The sequence below is a fragment of the Heptranchias perlo genome, unplaced genomic scaffold (genome assembly GCF_035084215.1).
Source record: "Heptranchias perlo isolate sHepPer1 unplaced genomic scaffold, sHepPer1.hap1 HAP1_SCAFFOLD_64, whole genome shotgun sequence".
NCBI lineage: Eukaryota > Metazoa > Chordata > Chondrichthyes > Hexanchiformes > Hexanchidae > Heptranchias > Heptranchias perlo.
In genome coordinates, this window is record NW_027139666.1 from 1,108,118 (window position 1) to 1,128,911 (window position 20,794).

General features: G+C 44.0%; 2 protein-coding genes and 1 long non-coding RNA gene across 3 annotated transcripts; 2 read left to right on the forward strand and 1 right to left on the reverse strand.

Annotated features, from left to right (window-relative positions):
* The first annotated feature begins 220 nt into the window (after positions 1–220).
* Positions 221–9,027, forward strand: LOC137317939 (uncharacterized). The gene is made up of 3 exons (XR_010961786.1): positions 221–438; positions 802–892; positions 6,620–9,027. It is a non-coding gene; the product is annotated as an uncharacterized lncRNA (long non-coding RNA).
* A 5,058-nt stretch (positions 9,028–14,085) lies between these two features.
* On the forward strand, positions 14,086–14,475 carry LOC137317929 (histone H2A.J). The gene has a single exon (XM_067980930.1). The coding sequence runs from the start codon at positions 14,086–14,088 to the stop codon at positions 14,473–14,475; it is 390 nt and encodes a 129-aa protein (XP_067837031.1).
* Positions 14,476–19,554: 5,079 nt separating this feature from the next.
* Positions 19,555–20,169, reverse strand: LOC137317926 (histone H1-like). The gene has a single exon (XM_067980926.1). It carries the CDS (start codon positions 20,167–20,169, stop codon positions 19,555–19,557), a length of 615 nt encoding a protein of 204 aa, XP_067837027.1.
* Positions 20,170–20,794: the final 625 nt, after the last annotated feature.

The window sequence follows — 20,794 nt, forward strand, 5'->3', positions numbered from 1 at the left end:
GAATGGAGAGATCACGGCCCCCGGGGGAAGGGAGCAAAGAGCAGCCTCGTTACAGCAGCTCATCGCTTCGGGACCGTGTCCGCAGATGGACTCAGAGATCGGCATTGAGTCCGGGGGAAGGTCAGGGGGAGTCCGGGGGCTTTTCATAAGAGGCGGAGTGGATCAGGAACTTGTCCCGGAACATGGAGTGAGAGGGGGAAGGGAGAGGTCATTCTCGGGCTTTGGGTGTACAGGGTGTGTCCAGGGGAAGGGAGACAGAATGGGAAGAAACTGCTATTTAAAATCATTGCTGCTTTCTCTCCCCAGACCAGTAGTGAATGTTCCAGGTTTAGTTCCAGTCTCACCCTGTTTGTTGTTTTTGGAGAGTGAAGATTGGAAACAGAGTCGGACAGTAATGATGTGTGGACTTATACAAAGAGCATCTATTGAAGGCACCAGGTGAGAAGTGTGAAGGACACAATTTAAACAACTGCTGTTATATTTCTGTTGAAAGGTTATTCTCCTGGGAGAGGGAATTAGAAACCTGACCTGTACAAAGTCCCCGCCCCATCGGGTAGTCCCATTCATGGATCAGTGCAGGGGTTGGGTTGAGTCTGGATGTCACTAAATTGTTGTAAAACAGCCCAACACACCTGGTGTGCAGAAGCTGAGTGCTGCAGTACTGCAGTGGAGTCAGACACTGACACTGTTTGTATCGCTGATTTACATAATTATCATTAACAGAGCTATTAAACTTATCACTTTTGTATTTTCTACCTCACTGGTTCTGGAGTTACAACAGTTACTTTTTTCTTCTGACAGAAAAATACTTGAAGGGCCAAGAATAAATGTGATGCTTCCTCCATCCTAGGCACAAGGAACAGTGCAGCCAGCTCCTCCTCACACACAGTAGGTACGTTATCATTCACGGAGACACAGACAGGTCATCAGTTCCACAGTCTCAGACAGCAGAAGCAGTCAGTCACAAACTGATCCCAATATCCGGAGGCACATTTTCAATCCAACACGGAAACAGAGCAGGTGAGGCAGACGCTGTTTCCATTTCCCCCTAACTCAGTACCACTGACAGGTAGATACAAAAATCCCAGTCCAAAATCATGCTTTAAGATTGTCAATCCCACAGTAGGTTAACAGTAGCTACGAATTAAATACCAGATAGTAATCACACATGGTGCCCGATTGAAAGGTACGTAATGAATTGCAATAATTTAACCCGAGATTCAAATTGAATACTTGACCAGAACTCTCACACACATGTGAGTTTAATACATGTCGTATCCATTCGAATAGTGTAGCATGAGATACAAATTGCATACTGGTCCAAAACTCTCATCCAGTGTCAGATTGAGAAATGCTGTGACAGCGTAACATGAGAAACAAATTAGATATCAGTTTATAATGCAATCATGGTATGAGATTTAAAGATACAGTATCAATTCTATTAGTGCAGACTGAGATACACATTACACAGCAGTCCAAAAATGTAATCATATCAGTTTGAAAGATACATTATCATTCAAATTTGTGTTCAGAGATACAGATTTAATCATAGTCCAAAAAGCACACAAATTATCTGATTAAAAACCTCCAGCATCTTATCCGAAAGTGCATCCATATTTACAAATTAAATAATGAGAAAAACTATTTAAACATTAAGATATTAAAGCTAAATTATTGAACGCTATAATACAAACAGAGAATAATTTTACAGACACAGAATGAATCCCACACTCGCAAACCGTACCAGAGACTGAGACATGCAGAAGGAATCTCAAACTCACATACAATACCAGAGACTGACAGATACTAAAAGTGAATCCCACACTCACACACAGCACCAGAGACTGACAGGTAAAGTATGAATCCCACACTCACACAAGCTACCTGAGACTGAGATACAGAAAGAATCCCAAACTAACCTACAGTATGAGAAACTGCATATGTGGAAATAATACAACACACACACACAGCACTAGAGAAGGTATATACAGACAGAAACCCACACACAGTACCAGAGAAGGTATATACAGAGTGAATCCCACACACAGTACCAGAGAAGGTATATACAGAGTGAATCCCACACACAGTACTCGAGAAGGTATATACAGAGTGAATCCCACACACAGTTCTAGAGATGGTATATACAGAGTAAATCCCACAGACAGCACGAGAGAAGGTGTATACAGAATGAATCCCACACACAGCACTAGAGAAGGTGTATACAGAATGAATCCCACACACAGCACTAGAGAAGGTATATACAGAATGAATCCCACACACAGCACAAGAGAAGGTATATACAGAATGAATCCCACACACAGTACTGGAGAAGGTATATACAGAGTGAATCCCACACACATTACTGGAGAAGGTATATACAGAGTGAATCCCACACACAGTACTGGAGAAGGTATATACAGAGTGAATCCCACACACAGTAATAGAGAAGGTATATACAGATTGAATCCCACACACAGTAATAGAGAAGGATAATACAGAGTGAATGCCACACACAGTAATAGAATAGGTATGTACAGAATGAATGCCACACATAGTACCAGAGAAGGTATATACAGAGTGAATCCTGCACACAGTACCAGAGAAGGTATATACAGTATAATTTCCACACACAGTACCAGAGAAGGTGTATACAGACTGAATGCCACACACAGTACTAGAGAAGGTATATACAGAGTGAATCCCACACACAGTACTAGAGAAGGTATATACAGAATGAATCCCACACACAGTACTAGAGAAGGTATATACAGAGTGAATCCCACACACAGTACTAGAGAAGGTATATACAGAGTGAACCCCACTCACAGTACTAGAGAAGGTATATACAGAGTGAATCCCACACACAGTACTAGAGAAGGTATATACAAAGTGAATCCCACACACATTACTAGAGAAGGTATATACAGCATGAATACCACACACAGTACGAGAGAAGGTATATACAGAGTGAATCCCACACACAGTACTAGAGAAGGTATATACAGAATGAATCCCACTCACAGTACTAGAGAAGGTATATACAGAGTGAATCCCGCACTCACAAAGAGTACCAGAGTGTGACAGATACAGAATCTATCCCACAATCACACACAGTACCAGAGACTGAGAGATCCCAAATGAATCTCACAGTCACCTGCATTAGTACAGGCTGATTTACACTTAACATACCAGACCAAATATCTCATAATGTCAGATTGAAAGATACATTATCAATTCCATTGGTGCAGACTGATCTACACATTACATATCACTACAAAAAAACTGACACAGATTCAGACTGAAATATACAGTATTCCATTCACACAGACTGAGCTACACATTATATACAAGTTCAAAAATGTCACCATATCAGTTTGGAAGACACACCAAATCACAATTGTGTTTCCATCGATACAGATTTAATAGAATTCCAAAAAGTGCCCACATTCTCTGATTATAACCTGCAACATTACATTTTGAAGTGTATCAGTATCTACCAATAAAAGATTGGGGAACATATTCATACATTAAGGTATTAAAGTACAGTTTTGAATGCCGTACAATAAACGGAGATACAATTTACTTAAATATAATGAATGAATCTCACACTCAGATACAGTGCCAGAGACTGACATGTACAATGAATCCCATGCTCACTCAATGTACCAGTGACTGGCAGATCCAGAGTGAATGCCGCACTCACACACTGTGGTACAGACTGACAGATACAGAATTTATATCACTCACATACTGTATCAGAAATTAAGAGGTATGGAATGAATATCTCACTCACTTACAGCACCAGATACAAACAGAAACAGAATGAATCACTCATACACGCGCGCGCGCGCGCACACACACACACACACACACAACCAGAGACCGATAGGAACACAATTAATCCCACACTCACATACAGTACCAGAGACTGACAGATACAGAATGAATCCCACACTCAAACACAGAACCAGAGACTGACAGATACAGAATGAACCCCACACCCACACACAGTACCAGAGATTGACAGATACAGACTGAATCCCACACTCACACACAATACCAGGGACTGAGAGATAAAGAATTAATCACACACTCACACACAGTACCACCGATTGACAGACACAGAATTAATCTCACAGTCATGTTACTGCAGACTGAGTTGCACATCAGATACCAGTCCAAAAACCTCATAGTGCCTGATTGAAAGATGCAGTATCAATTCCATTAGTGCAGACTGAGCTACATTTTATATACATTGCAAAATACTCATACAGTATTATACTGAAACATACAGTATCAATACCATTGGTACAGACTGAGCTACACGTTACACACAAGTCCAAAAACCTCATAAATGATCAGACTGGAAGATGTAGTTTCAATTCTATTATCACAGACTGAGACACAGATTACATGGCAGTCCAACAATCTCATAAATGATGACTGGAAGATTCAGTATCAATTCTATTAGCACAGACTGAACTACACATTACATATCAGTCCGAAAATCTCATACAATATTAGGCTGAAAGATACAGTATTAATTTCATTAGTGCAGACTGAACCACACATGATATAGCAGTCCAAGAATCTCAAAGAGTATCAGACTCAAAGATACAATATCAATTCCATTAGCACAGACTGAGGTACATGTGACACACCAGTCCAAAAATCTCATAGAATATCACATTGAAAGATTCAGTATCACTTCCATTAGTGCAGACTGAGCTACATCTCACATTCCAGGCCAAAAATCTCATACAGTATCAGACTGATAGAGACAGTATCCACTCCTTTAGTGCAGGATGAGCTACATTTAATACCAGTTCAAAAATCTCATACAGTGTTCGACTCAGATACAGAATTAATTCCATCAGTGCAGACTGAGCTGCACACTACATACCAGTCCAATAATTTCACTGTGAACAGATTGAAAGGTACATTATCATTCACAATAGAGTTCAGAGATTAAGATGTGATCCCACTCCAAAACTCACACACGTTGTTTGATTGAAGAAAATTAATATTTACAGATTAAATACACGATGAAGAACTATATCATTTAAAGTGTTAAAGATACAGTTTCAAATACAATGCTGTAAACTGAAATAAGAATACAGAATGAATCCAGACTTGCACATTGTCTCAGAGACTGAATTACAGAATGAATCCCAAACTGAGATAAAGCAGCAGAGATTTACAGATACAGAATGTATCCCACACTCAGATACAACACCAGAGATTGACAGTTGCAGAGTTAATTCCACACTCACACATAGTACCAGAGACTGACTGATACAGAATGAACCCATCACTTATATGCAGTACCTGAAACTGACAGATGCAGAATATACCCCATGCTCACACTCAAAAACAGAGTCTGACAGATACAGAATAAACCCCACCAGACACAGTACCAGAGACTGACCTCTACTGGACGTAAGCGAGAACTGTAAAAGAGCGGAACCAATTCACATTTCCTGTCGTGGTTACAGAAACAGGACAATGTGCAATGTGAGGAAAGTTTCTGTCTGTAACTTTTATTCTCGTATTTTTGCACATTTTGATAGTGAAAAATGAAGTCAATTGATTCATAATAATTTTTTTGTTTTACTCATTCGATAGTTGTGAATTTGACCCATTATTTTTCACTTACATTGTGCAGTATTTCTCTCTAATTTCTCAGGATGATTTACATTGCTCCTCTGTCCCGTTTAGACTCTTAATTTCCAAGCAGTATGTGGCCTCCTTAATCCCCCTGGCAAAATGCACCAGCTCACACCTTTCTATATTGAAATTCAATGGCCATTTACACGGCCGTTCTGCAAGCTGATTTTGTCGTAGTCTTCCTCGATATAGACAATATACCCGAAATTAATTACAAGAATTTAAAACAGCGTTGCAAGTAGTGTTTGGTCCAACAGCTCGTCTCCATTCCCAGTTTTTCTAAATCCCACTCGTGCAATATAATGTGAAGAATGAGTTGATCTTCTGTCCCTCTCTCATCTGCAAACTTCAATGATCCGGGATTTGGGAACATCTACTGGCCGGAAGCAGAACTGCAACAGTTCGGAACAAATTGCTGAAACCGGACAATGTGCAGTGTGAGCGTGTTTGTGATTGGTGCCAGGTACTAAATCAGATTTTTTTTCTACCTGCCCTGTTTGTGATTGAACAGTAAACAGAGCCGGACAGTAAGGATGTGGGGAGTTATACAAAGAGCATCTATTGCAGGCATCATGTGAGAAATATGAAGGACACATTTTAAACAGCGGCTCTGTGGTTTTGGTTGAACTGTTAGCCCCATCATGGAGAGGGGATTAGAAGCCTGACCTGTGCAAAGGTCCCCGCCCCATCGGGTCGTCCCATTCATGGATCAGCGAAGGTGTTGGATTGTGTCTGGATGTCACTAAATTGTTGTAAAACAGCCCAACACACCTGGTGTACAGAAGCTGAGTGCTGCAGTACTGCAGTGGAGTCAGACACTGACACTGTTTGTATCACTGGTTTTCATTTGTGGATATTACAATGATTATTAACAGAGAGATTCAATTGATCACTTTTGTATTTTCTACCTCACCTGTTCTTGAGTTACAAGACTTAATTTCTCTTTCTACAGGCAAATACTTGAAGGACCCAGAATCAGTGTGATGTTTCCTCCGCAAGGAACAGTGCAGCCTGCTCCTTCTCACACACAGTATGTACATTATCACTCACAGAGCACAGAGACACAGACAAGTCATCAGTTCCACAGTCTCACACAGCAGAAATAGTCAGTCCCACACTGATCCCAATCCAACAGTCAAACAGAGCAGGAGAGACAGACGGAATTTCCATTTCTAAACAACTCAGTACCGCTGACCGGCAGATAAATAATTCCCAGTCCAAAATCACACCCAGTATCAGATTGAAAGGCATTGTGTTAATCTCACATTAGTTCAGCCTTAGCTACAAATTAAATACCAGTTAGAACTGACACATGGGACCGATTGATAGATACAGAATGAATCACAATAGTGTACCCCGAGATTCAAATTAAATACCAGCCCACAACTCACACACATTATGAGTTTAAAGATGCAGTATTCATGCCAATAGTGTACACTGAGATACAAATTAGATACCAGTTCAGATGTTACCCATATTTGACTCACATATATGTCCACAGACTTCATAGTGTCAGAATGAAATGTACAGTGTCAATTCCTTTACTGCAGACTGAGGTACACATTAGATACCAGTCCAAAATTCTCATACAGTATCAGATTGAAAGATACAATATCAATTCCATTAATACAGATTGAGCTGGTCATTATATACCAGTGCAAAATTCACATGCAGTATCGTACTGAAATATACAGTTTCAATTCCTTTACAGCAGACTGAGGTACACAGTAGATGCCAGTCCAGAAATCACATTCAGTGTCAGACTGAAAGACACAGTTTCGATTTGACTCGTATCGACTGACCCACACGTTACATGCCAGTATACAAATCTCACACAGTATCAGACTGAAAGATACAGTATCAATCCCATTAGTGCAGACTGAGCGACACATCATATACTGGTCTAAAAATCTCAGTGACAGGTTGAAAGATACAGTATTAATTCCAACAGTGCAGATTGAGCGACACATTATATATGGTCCAAAATTCGAATACAGTATCGTAATGAAAGATACAGTATCAATTTCATTACTGCAGACTGAGGTACACATTTGTTACCAGTCCAAAATTCTCATACAGTATCAGATTGAAAGATGCATTATCAATTCCATTAGTGCAGACTGAGCTACACATTACATAGAGTCCAAAAATCACATTCAGGGTCATGCTGAAAGATACAGTATCAATCCCAGTATTGCAGACTGAGCCACACCTTACAAACCAATCAAAATATATTACACGGTATTAGACTGAAAGGCACAGTACGAATTCCATTAGTACAGACCCAGCTACATATTGTATGCAGTCCAAAATTCGTATATACATATTATCATATTGAAACATACAGTCTGAATCCTATTAGTGTAGACGAAGCTACACATTGCAAACGATTCCAATAATTACTTCAAACTCATGCTGAAAGGTATGGCATCAATTCCATTATTGCGGACTGAGTTATTCCTGACATACCAGTCCAAATATAGCACAAAGTGTCAGCCTGAAAGATAAAGTATCAATTCCATTAGCGCAGACTGAGCTACACAATAAATACCAGATCAATAATTTCACGGTAAAATATCGAAATATACATTATCATTTGCAATAGTCTTTCAAGAGATTAAGATGTAATCCTACACCAAACCTCACACATTGTTTGATTGAAACAAAATACAGAAGTGTATCCATATTTAAAAAATAATGCTGGACAAAGGACCGTGCAAACATTAATGAAGTAAAGATACAGTTTCAAGTAACATGCTGTATCCTGAAATAAGAATACAGAACGAATCCAGACTTGCACTTTGTCCCAGAGACTGAGTTACAGAATGAATCCCACACTGAGATAAAATTCCAGAGACTTCCAGTCACAGAATGAATCCCACACAGTACCAGAGACTGACAGATACAGAATGAATCCCACACTCACACACAGTACCAGAGACTGACAAATTCAGTATTAATCCCACACTCACACAAAGTACCAGAGACTGACAGGTTCAGAATGAATCCCACACTCACACAAAGTACCAGAGACTGACAGATACAGAATGAATCCCACACTCACACAAAGTACCAGAGACTGACAAATTCAGAATGAATCCCACACTCACATACAGTACCAGAGAATGACAGGTAGAGAATTAATCTCACACTCACAGACAGTACTGGAGGCTGACAGATACAGAATGAATATACAGTCTGACATCGACTGGCCGTAAGCGAGAACTCTAACAGAGTGGAACAAATTCACATTTTCTGTCGTTACAGAAACAGGACAAAGTGCAATGTGAGGAAATAGTTTCTCTCTGTAACTTCTACTCTGTTTTTAAAAAATATTTTGACAGTGAAAAATTAAGACAACTGACTCACAATAAAGTTTTTGTTTTGTTGATTCAAAAGTTGTGAATTTGCCCCATTATATTTCACTCTACATTGCGCAATATTTCTGTCTGATTTCTCAGGACATGAATTAGATTAATTCAAATAAATCGAACTAAAACACAAATAAAAACTGAGCACAAAGCTGGAAGTTTTAATGGCGACCGTCAAAAGTGAAAGGGATGAAATAGAGAGAAAAAAAAAATGCTGGAAAGACTCAGCATGTCCGGCAGCATATGTGGAGAAGGGGAGCTCGGGTTAACGGTTCAGGACTATGACCCTTCAAGAGATCAGAAAGGTTAATCCGACATAATTTAAATAAGGGACGGGAATCAGCAGAGAGAAAAAACTTCAGAAAATCTATTAATTTCACTGAATCCGGGCAATTGTTTCCCGTATCCACTGTACAGATCAGTGTAAATAATAATACAAAGGGAAAGAGTTAAATTCAAAGTTATGGGGGAAAGAAATGACCTTTCAAAGTATTTTTTTAAATATAAATAAGACCCGTTTGTGTTTTCGAAACACTATCCCTCTGAACATCATCAAATTCGGTTCCAGTCTTGGTGATTCTGAATTCAGCGTGCTGGGATTCAAACCTGTTGGAATGAACTGTTTGGAAGGCAGCTCTGCTCACCATTATAGCGCCTTATTTGACGAGGAGGGAAAAATCGAGTGTTTCTGTGGAGTTTGGGTTTGGGGTTTCTGGTACTTTAATCATAGACAATAAATAGTTTCCAAACATCAGCCCCTGAACAGACACAAAAAGCTCGTAGAATTTCTCATTCATAGATATTAAATAAGAGGATGGCAAAAGCGAATAGGAAGAGGTTAGGAAGAAGTCACAAAAACAATTAGGGAAGCAAACAGGAACTACGAAATCAAATTATCAAGGAATATAAAAAGAAATAGTAAATTATTCCACAGACACAAAAATAACAAAAGGAAAACCAGAATAGTTTGAGTGCCACTAAGGGATGCACAAGATAAACTCACAGGTAATGTCAGCGAAATGGCAGAAATATTGAATTGTTACTTTGCCTCAGTATTTACCAGGGAGATTAACAGGGTAAATATGATATAGAGGAAGAGGTCAATAAAGATATCAAGACATTTAAGTTAGAAAGGGTGGTTAATCTGGTCCAGATGGATTGCATCCGCACATATTAAATGAAGCAAGGGAAGAGATAGCAGAGGCACTGTTACATATATAGAAAAAAAATCATCAAATGTCTGACAAATTTGCTTGAGTTCTTCGAGGATATAACGTATAGGGTGGATAAAGGGGAACCAGTGGACGTAGTGTATTTAGACTTCCAGAAGGCATTCGACAAGGTGCCACATAAAAGATTATTACTTAAGATAAAAAATCACGGGATTGGGGGTAATATTCTGGCATGGGTGGAGGATTGGTTATCAAACAGGAAGCAGAGAGTTGGGATAAATGGTTCATTTTCGGACTGGCAACCAGTAACCAGTGGTGTTCCACAGGGGTCGGTGCTGGGTCCCCAACTCTTTACAATCTATATTAACGATTTGGAGGAGGGGACCGAGTGCAACATATCAAAATTTGCAGATGATACAAAGATGGGAGGGAAAGTAGAGAGTGAGGAGGACATAAAAAACCTGCAAGGGGATATAGACAGGCTGGGTGAGTGGGCGGAGATTTGGCAGATGCAATATAATATTGGAAAATGTGAGGTTATGCACTTTGGCAGGAAAAATCAGAGAGCAAGTTATTTTCTTAATGGCGAGAGACTGGAAAGTACTGCAGTACAAAGGGATCTGGGGGTCCTAGTGCAAGAAAATCAAAAAGTTGGTATGCAGGTGCAGCAGGTGATCAAGAAAGCCAACGGAATGTTGGCTTTTATTGCTAGGGGGATAGAATATAAAAACAAGGAGGTATTGCTGCAGTTATATAAGGTATTGGTGAGACCGCACCTGGAATACTGCATACAGTTTTGGTCTCCATACTTAAGAAAAGACATACTTGCTCTCGAGGCAGTACAAAGAAGGTTCACTCGGTTAATCCCGGGGATGAGGGGGCGGACATATGAGGAGAGGTTGAGTAGATTGGGACTCTACTCATTGGAGTTCAGAAGAATGAGAGGCGATCTTATTGAAACATATAATATTGTGAAGGGTCTTGATCGGGTGGATGCAGTAAGGATGTTCCCAAAGATGGGTGAAACTAGAACTAGGGGGCATAATCTTAGAATAAGGGGCTGCTCTTTCAAAACTGAGATGAGGAGAAACTTCTTCACTCAGAGGGTGGTAGGACTGTGGAATTTGCTGCCCCAGGAAGCTGTGGAAGCTACATCATTAGATAAATTTAAAACAGAAATAGACAGTTTCCTAGAAGTAAAGGGAATTAGGGGTTATGGGGAGCAGGCAGGAAATTGGACATGAAGCTGAGTTCGGATCGGTCAATGCCCTGTGGGTGGCGGAGAGGGCCCAGGGGCTATGTGGCCGGGTCCTGCTCCGACTTCTTGTGTTCTTTAGATTTGTGGTTGGGATCAGATCAGCCATGATCTTATTGAATGGCGGAGCAGGCTCGAGGGGCCGATTGGCCTACTCCTGCTCCAATTTCTTATGTTCTTATATGTCTAAAAACGAATAGTGCCAAAGGGCAGGATGATAGTTAATGTGATTCATATATTTTGAAACAGGAGATAGAACAAGTCCAGGGAACTATAGGCCAGTTAACAAAAGGTCGGTGGTAGGAATGATCATGGAATCTTTTACTCAATGAAGCAATCGAAAAACATCTAGAAACCGAAAATATAATAAAGAATAGTCAGCACGGATCTCAGAAAGGGAATGTTTAACAGTTTGACAGAAGGTTTGAAAGTTTAAATTACAGTTCAACATAACTTATCTGCTTTTCAATTCTATTCCTCCAGAAATAAACCCCAGTGCTGTGTTTGCTTTCTGTGGCCTCATCAACCTGTGTTGCTACTTTTAATGATTTGTCAATCTGTACCCCGAAATCCCTTCGCTCTTCTACCACATTTAGACTCTTATTTTCCAAGCAGTATGAGGCCTCCTTATTCCCCCGAGCAAAATGCACCATCTCACACCTTTCTATATTGAAATTCAATGGCCATTTAAACCGCCTTTCATCAAGCTTATTAAAGTCTTCTTGTATTTTGTTGGATTCTTCGTCAGTATAGACTATACACCTAAATTAATTACAAGAATTTAATACAGCATGCAACCAACATTTGGTCCAACCAAATGTTTCCAATTTCCAGTTTTTCTAAATCCCACCCGTACAATATAATGTGAAGAATGAGTTTATCTTCTGTCCCTCTCTCACCTGCAAACTTCAATGTCCCGGGGTTTGGGGACATCTACAGGCCGGAAGCAGAACTGCAACAGTTCGGAACAAATTGCTCAAACCGGACAATGTGCAGTGTGAGCGTGTTTGTGATTGGTGCCAGGTATTAAATCTGATTGGTTTCTTCAGATATCCAATCAGAGAGTGAATGGAAAAGGTGACGTTGTATCACTCCGAATGACCCAATCACAATCAATGCCTTCCTCCATCCCTCATTAGCATAGGGCTGTGGGGCTGCCTATTTAATCCGAGTTCGGAGCGGATTTGGGTCATTCCTGGGTCTGAAATTGAGTTTGAAAATGCCTGAGGACAAGAAAGCAGCTCCCAAGAAGGGCGCCAAGAAAACCTTGAGTAAAGCACCAGCCAAGGGCGGCAAGAAGCGGAGAAAGTCGAGGAAGGAGAGTTACTCCATCTACATCTACAAAGTGATGAAGCAGGTTCACCCCGACACCGGCATCTCCTCCAAGGCCATGAGCATCATGAACTCCTTTGTGAACGATATTTTCGAGCGCATCGCGGGTGAGGCTTCCCGCCTGGCCCATTACAACAAGCGGGCGACCATCAGCTCCCGGGAGATCCAGACCGCCGTGCGCCTGCTGCTGCCCGGGGAACTGGCCAAACACGCCGTATCGGAAGGGACGAAGGCGGTGACCAAGTACACCAGCTCCAAGTAAAACTCCACAGTGCACTGAAAAAAATGAACACAAAGGCTCTTTTAAGAGCCACCCACAGTCTCTCTGAAGACGCTGTAACGACCCCTCTGTATGGAATCATTTTACTGTAGAATGTTTGATACTAACTGTTTTTCTATAACTCTTGTGCTTTTCTAATTTCTCTTGAAATCTAGTAGATTCTCATCATCACTGCCGGTTATAATCTGTGTGTTGCTTTTTTATTTAGTCCCAATAAACAAAAACGTGTCACTGATCCTCTCGTTCTCGTTCATATTCCGACCCTTCCCCCGCTACTGCCCATTAAGAGCCGTTTTAAGGGGGTGGATTAGACTTCAGTCATTTTTTTCTCCTTTTCACGTTTGTTTGTTCATTATTCGGGAATATCACTTTCAGAACCGCAATCCTTTGTAAAGCAACAGCCTTGAAAGGGACTTCACACCGAGTACAGAATAATCTAAAGGATCTGTTACTGTTCGACTCCTTACACCAGGAGTCCCGGCTCCGGTTTCGATCGCGATGCAGCTCCTGCGAACAGGGATCAATCCACAATCTGTCGTTTGTTCCTTTCACAAAGATTGAGCTGGAATCTGTCTCGTTACAAAATGGGTCTTTATTCCCGCCCGATTGAAAATGAACGGTTAATGAAGCCGGATTTTAACTGGAATGTATAAGGTTCTGGAAGTTGTGACGGGAAATGTGGAACAACAGAGTAAAAGGAGAGAGATATTTAAATTTTTGTCTTTCGCGACATTATTTACTAAATCCGATTCTTGTGTTACAGAAATATTGGCGGGCTTTTCAAATTCCAAAAAAACGGTTCAGTTCGGTATTTTCCGTCCTTTTCTCATTCGGCTATTGATTGGTGAATAAAACAGCTCTCTGATTGGGCTGTTCGTTGAACCAATGAGATTGAGAACAGATGGACCAATCACAAGTGCCCCCACTGCACTCCTCCAGAAGGTACAAGAAGGACGAGTGCGGGAGGATTTCTTCATTCTTTGTGAAAGTGTTTGTGAGATTGTGGAAATGTCTGGAAGAGGAAAAACCGGCGGTAAAGCTCGGGCCAAGGCCAAGTCTCGCTCATCCCGGGCTGGACTGCAGTTCCCTGTGGGCCGTGTTCACAGGCTCCTGCGAAAGGGGAACTATGCTGAACGTGTGGGTGCCGGAGCCCCGGTCTATCTGGCTGCTGTGCTCGAGTATCTGACGGCTGAAATCCTCGAGCTGGCCGGTAACGCGGCCCGGGACAACAAGAAGACCCGCATCATCCCCAGACACCTGCAGCTGGCCATCCGCAACGACGAGGAGCTCAACAAGCTGCTGGGACGGGTGACCATCGCTCAGGGCGGGGTGCTGCCTAATATCCAGGCCGTGCTGCTGCCGAAGAAAACCAGCAGTGTGAGCACCAAGAGCAAGTAAAGCGGCCAAGATTTAACCTGATAACCCAAAGGCTCTTTTCAGAGCCACCCACGGTATCTATGAAAGGGCTGGTGACTGTCTGTGGGCTCAGGTATTAACTTCAAAAGGACTTGATTCCGATTCGAGAAACTAACAATAACTTGTTATGCACAAATCATCCATATCGGTCTGTTGCAGTAATGATGTGGAGATGCCGGTGATGGACTGGGGTTGACAATTGTAAACAATTTTACAACACCAAGTTATAGTCCAGCAATTTTATTTTAAATTCACAAGCTTTCGGAGATTTTCTCCTTCCTCAGGCAAATGTTTCAAGATCTCCTTGAAGCCTACGCATTTATACATATTGAACAATAATAAATGGTGTTTACAGACTGCCTCTGCAACTGCCCGTTGCCAAGGCAATCACCGTGTTCAGACAGAGAGGTGTTACCTGCAGAACCTCCGAATACACATTCAATAAAAAAACAAACAGGGAAAAAAAAACAGAGAAAAAAAAACACAGAGAGAGGCAGAAACATCCGGAAGGCAGAGAGAGCCAGCAAATGACCCATTATATTAAAAACAGATAACATTTGTTCGCTGGTGGGGTAACGTGTAGCGTGACATGAACCCAAGATCCCGGTTGAGGCCGTCCTCATGGGTGCGGAACTTGGCTATCAATTTCTGCTCGACGATTTTGCGTTGTCGTGTGTCTCGAAGGCCGCCTTGGAGTACGCTTACCCGAAGGTCGGTGGATGAATGTCCATGACTGCTGAAGTGTTCCCCGACTGGGAGGGAACCCTCCTGTTTGGCGATTGTTGCGCGGTGTCCGTTCATCCGTTGTCGCAGCGTCTGCATGGTCTCGCCAATGTACCATGCTCTGGGGCATCCTTTCCTGCAACGTATGAGGTAGACAACGTTGGCTGAGTCACAGGAGTATGAACCATGCACCTGGTGGGTGGTGTCATCTCGTGTGATGGTGGTATCTGTGTCGATGATCTGGCATGTCTTGCAGAGGTTACCGTGGCAGGGTTGTGTGGCGTCGTGGACGCTGTTCTAACACGGGACGCAACCAACAGAGTACCCTTTGTCGTCCAGTACTTCCCCGGAGCGGAGAAACTACGCCATGTTCTCCGCAGCCTTCAACATGTCATCAATGAGGACAAACACCTCGCTATGGCCATCCCCACACCTCCACTACTCGCCTTTAAACAGCCACCCAACCTCAAACAGACCATCGTTCGCAGCAAACTACCTAGCTTTCAAGAGAACAGCGTCCACGACGCCACACAACCCTGCCACGGTAACCTCTGCAAGACATGCCAGATCATCGACACAGATACCACCATCACACGAGATGACACCACCCACCAGGTGCATGGTTCATACTCCTGTGACTCAGCCAACGTTGTCTACCTCATACGTTGCAGGAAAGGATGCCCCAGAGCATGGTACATTGGCGAGACCATGCAGACGCTGCGACAACGGATGAACGGACACCGCGCAACAATCGCCAAACAGGAGGGTTCCCTCCCAGTCGGGGAACACTTCAGCAGTCATGGACATTCATCCACCGACCTTCGGGTAAGCGTACTCCAAGGCGGCCTTCGAGACACACGACAACGCAAAATCGTCGAGCAGAAATTGATAGCCAAGTTCCGCACCCATGAGGACGGCCTCAACCGGGATCTTGGGTTCATGTCACGCTACACGTTACCCCACCAGCGAACAAATGTTATCTGTTTTTAATATAATGGGTCATTTGCTGGCTCTCTCTGCCTTCCGGATGTTTCTGCCTCTCTCTGTGTTTTTTTTTCTCTGTTTTTTTTTCCCTGTTTGTTTTTTTATTGAATGTGTATTCGGAGGTTCTGCAGGTAACACCTCTCTGTCTGAACACGGTGATTGCCTTGGCAACGGGCAGTTGCAGAGGCAGTCTGTAAACACCATTTATTATTGTTCAATATGTATAAATGCGTAGGCTTCAAGGAGATCTTGAAACATTTGCCTGAGGAAGGAGAAAATCTCCGAAAGCTTGTGAATTTAAAATAAAATTGCTGGACTATAACTTGGTGTTGTAAAATTGTTTACAATTGTTGCAGTAATCGCTTCCGGACCGCAGATGTCGCCAACCTCCAATCGATTATAATTTGCAGTTTGTCTGGTGAATGAGACAAAATACCAGAACCGTTAGAATTGCCAACTGGGCGGGTGCGATACAGAAATACCAGGGACGCTTAATATTATTTACCGTCCCATCCTCGGACAACACTGGCTCAGTCTGTGTTATTTTACCCAGATTTGTACAACGGATGCTGACTGATGTGCTGTTATTGTATCAGCGATTACTGAATTAAGAATGTGAGTGAAATTTGTGTTTGGATGTGAGTGAGGTATTTATTCTGTCCCTGTCCGTCTGATATCTGCTCCCTCCCCTTTATACGTTTCCCATCTAAGCAAATTTCTCACGACCCTGCTATTTCAACCCAGGAGATCACAGATCTTTCCATCGCCGATTTGTTGGCTCTGAAAAGAGCCTTTGTTGCACTTGGTGCTGAAGCCGGGTCGGGTTTAGGCGCGCTCCCCGCGGATGCGGCGGGCCAGCTGGATGTCTTTGGGCATGATGGTGACTCGCTTGGCGTGGATGGCGCACAGGTTGGTGTCCTCAAACAGCCCGACCAGGTAAGCCTCGCTGGCCTCCTGCAGGGCCATGACGGCCGAGCTCTGGAAGCGCAGGTCGGTCTTGAAGTCCTGAGCGATCTCTCGCACCAGGCGCTGGAAGGGCAGTTTGCGGATCAGCAGCTCGGTGGATTTCTGGTAGCGGCGGATCTCCCTCAGAGCCACAGTGCCGGGTCTGTAGCGATGAGGCTTCTTCACTCCGCCCGTGGCTGGAGCGCTCTTCCTGGCCGCTTTGGTCGCCAACTGTTTGCGAGGAGCTTTCCCGCCGGTCGATTTGCGCGCTGTCTGCTTGGTCCTGGCCATTTTCTGAACAGATCTCAACACAACCTGAGACACAGAGTCTATGAATACGGAGTGCGCTCTGGGGCCGCCTTTTAAAGCGTCTAAGGGTATCCGCCCCTGGCCTGTGATTGGCTGAGGTTTCACCCCCAGACAAGGAGGGACTGCCCCGGGACTGTGATTGGCAGGTTTGATCCGAGATCTGTCAGTCAGACCAAAACGGCGGGAGGTATTGGGTCCCAATTGGCTGAGCTGAAATTAATCTTCAATTTCAAAAAGCCCGCCAATTTCAGAGCATCAAATAACAGTTTCAAGAAAATTTCATTTCCCTCCAGCAATTTAAGAATCCCTCTCTTTATAATCTCCATTATTTCCATCTCCTCAGCTCAAATCTCAGGCTGTTTCACATTCCGGTTCATTCTCTGATCTGTCTGTAAACGGGCGGGAATAAATCCCCGGTCATTGCTTTCCGTAACGGGACAAAGTCCAGCTTCAATTTCAAAAATCCCGCCAGTTTCGGCCCGGTGAAGCGCTCCTCAAACAGAAACTTCACATCGAACTGATAATTGAATGAGGGCAGGAAATAAAGACCGAGCAGAGAGGACACAGCGGGAGAGGGAGTGAGGAGGGATTTTACTCTGAGCGGAGAAGGTAATGTCTGGGGAAAGACTCTGTATCACCGCCTGTTCATTTATACCGTGAAACCGGGAATTCCGCTCCTTCTCTCGGGACGGCCGAGAACCCGGGCCGTTGTTTCTGATCTCCCTGCACCGAGTGTTGGGGAATCTCCCCATACTAATTAAATATCGGAAACTGATTCCCCATCCTGAGATCTTTCCTCTCCCCGTTCCCAGGTCAGTGCTCTCTCTGTGAGGCGGTGGGTGGCGCTGAGAAGAGCCTTTGTTTTGTGTCCGGTTAGAAAGGGTCGAGTCGTTCAGCCGCCGAATCCATAGAGAGTGCGGCCCTGCCGTTTCAGAGCGTACACCACATCCATGGCAGTGACCGTCTTGCGCTTGGCGTGTTCAGTGTCGGTGACCGCGTCCCTGATCACATTCTCCAGGAAAACCTTCAGCACCCCGCGGGTTTCCTCGTAGATCAGACCCGAGATCCGCTTGACACCGCCACGGCGAGCCAGGCGGCGGATGGCTGGTTTGGTGATCCCCTGGATGGTATCACGAAGCACTTTCCGGTGCCGCTTGGCTCCGCCTTTCCCCAGTCCTTTGCCTCCTTTACCTCTGCCAGACATGATTATTCTTCACTCAATTCGCTGCTGAATGAACAGCAAACTGATGTTGGTTCCCTTTTTCTGCAGCCTGCCCTGACCTGACTGAAACAGACACAGGGTGAGAGAGGGAGGGGAGGAGACAGAGATAAATATTAAACAGGGAGGGGAGGAGACAGAGTGTGATATTAAACAGGGAGGGGAGGAGACAATCAGAGAGACGGACAGAGCGGAGAGCGGCCTCTGATCTTCCAGCTCCACCTCCAGCTTTCTCCACCCGCCAATTTCAAACCGTTTATCGATAATAGAACCGAAACACAGCGCTCCGCACAAACCCTTACAGACTCGGGCTTCATAGAATCCCGGAGCTTTTCAATAAGCCCCGTTACAATCAATAGTCAGTAATATTCCTGCCTAAATACAGTCCCTTCTATAACAAGTCAACCCGCCTCCTTCCATTTCAGTCCCAGACCCGATTCTATCTCCCCGCACATTCCCTCCCAGACGGGTTCAGCAGTTTATAAACACTTTATTCCAGCTGATTTGAAGAATCTCATGTGTTGGGGTTTGAATTGTGATAGCTGCAGATCAACGCCAGTTTTACCCTGTCACGGACTGTCGCCCTGAATCTGAGAAAAAATGAACTGGGACTGGAGCCGAACACACGCCAGTTCCAGTGAGGCCCGGCCCGGACATCCCATTCTCTCTATTTTATTACAGACATTGGGGGTCGGGCGGTGATAGCGAATGTCAGCGAGTCACCAGGACCCTGGGTTTATTTGAAATGATTTCTATCTGAAATCTGAGCCCGGTCCCGGGACAGGAATCATCTGATTCCGGGATCAGCTCTTTTCTGAGAGACGTGGGTGGCTCTGAGAAGAGCCGTTGGGTTCAGATGGTCACAAGTTGCACTTGATTTTTTACTTCTTTTTGCCCGCTGCTTTCTTAGGCTTTGCTGACTTCGGCTTGGGCTTGGCCCTCGGTTTTTCCACCTTCTTCGCCTTCGCCTTCACTGTCTTGGGGGTCTTGGGCTTCTTCGCCGCCGCTTTCTTCTTAATTGGTGATTTCGCCGCCTTTTTCGTGGTCGATTTCTTGACCGCTGGTTTCTTGGCCGTTAATTTCTTGACGGCTGTTTTTTTGGCCGCTGGTTTCTTTCCGGGAGATTTCTTGGTCACTTGTTTCTTCACCTTCTTTCCCACTTTTGCCTGAGTTTCCTTCTTAGCGACTCTGAAGGAGCCCGAGGCGCCCGTGCCCTTGATCTGCACCAGGGAGCCTTTTTCCACATTTCTCTTGATACTTAATTTAATCTGGGACCGGTGCTTCTCCACATCCAGGCCTTTGGCAGCCAGAACCTTCTTTATCGCGGCCAGGGATATCCCCTTGCGATCCTTGCAATCCCCCACAATCTTGAGGATCTGTTCGCCCAACGGGGGACCTGTGGTCTTGGGTCGGGGAACCGCCTTCTTCTTCTTCGGAGCCTTGGGTGGAGCGGCGGCGGCAGGAGGAGCCGTTTCGGCGGCTGCAGTGTCTGTCATGTCCGGGACTCTGTCGAAAATCTCTCTGACAGTCAGAGCTGGGTCAGAAATGAAACGAGAGGCGGCGGCACAGAGCAACTTAAAGGCACAGAGCGGACGGGGCGGAGACATCCTGCTGTCAGCTCCCGGCCCCTCCAGCCTCTCTGTGTTTCTCTCTCTTCTGAAACTCCCCGATTCCAATTCAAATCGGGCACTCCAGAGTCCCAGACTAGCCCCTTCCTATATCTCACACCGGTATGTTTGCTGTCGAAAAACTTTCACCGGAATTAAAAGCACCAGTTTCGATTTAAACCCGTTTCATTGCTGCACTGATCGCGCTCTCTCACCCGATCGCTGACATGATCTCCGTTTTTCACCTGAAATCTTGAATTGTTCTGAAACTTTACCTTAAATTTCCACTTCGGAGCTCGGCAGGGGAGGAGGGCGATCCTTTGACAGGGATTTTTAAAAATTTTACTCAAAAGGCACTCGGAAATCTGGCGATGAGTCCGGCCACACAAACACAGTGACATTAATCTAACCCATCCGCCCCTTTAACACACTCTCTCTGACACAATGTTCACATCTTCACATTCACAGGACAAACTGTTCGCCAGATTGACAATTCCCGTGACAGGCTTTCCTC

What these genes read in the sequence shown, in the direction of transcription:
- LOC137317929 (XM_067980930.1), top strand. Translation starts at nt 14,086, where the DNA reads ATGTCTGGAAGAGGAAAAACCGGCGGTAAAGCTCGGGCCAAGGCCAAG.
- LOC137317926 (XM_067980926.1), bottom strand. Translation starts at nt 20,169, where the DNA reads ATGACAGACACTGCAGCCGCCGAAACGGCTCCTCCTGCCGCCGCCGCT.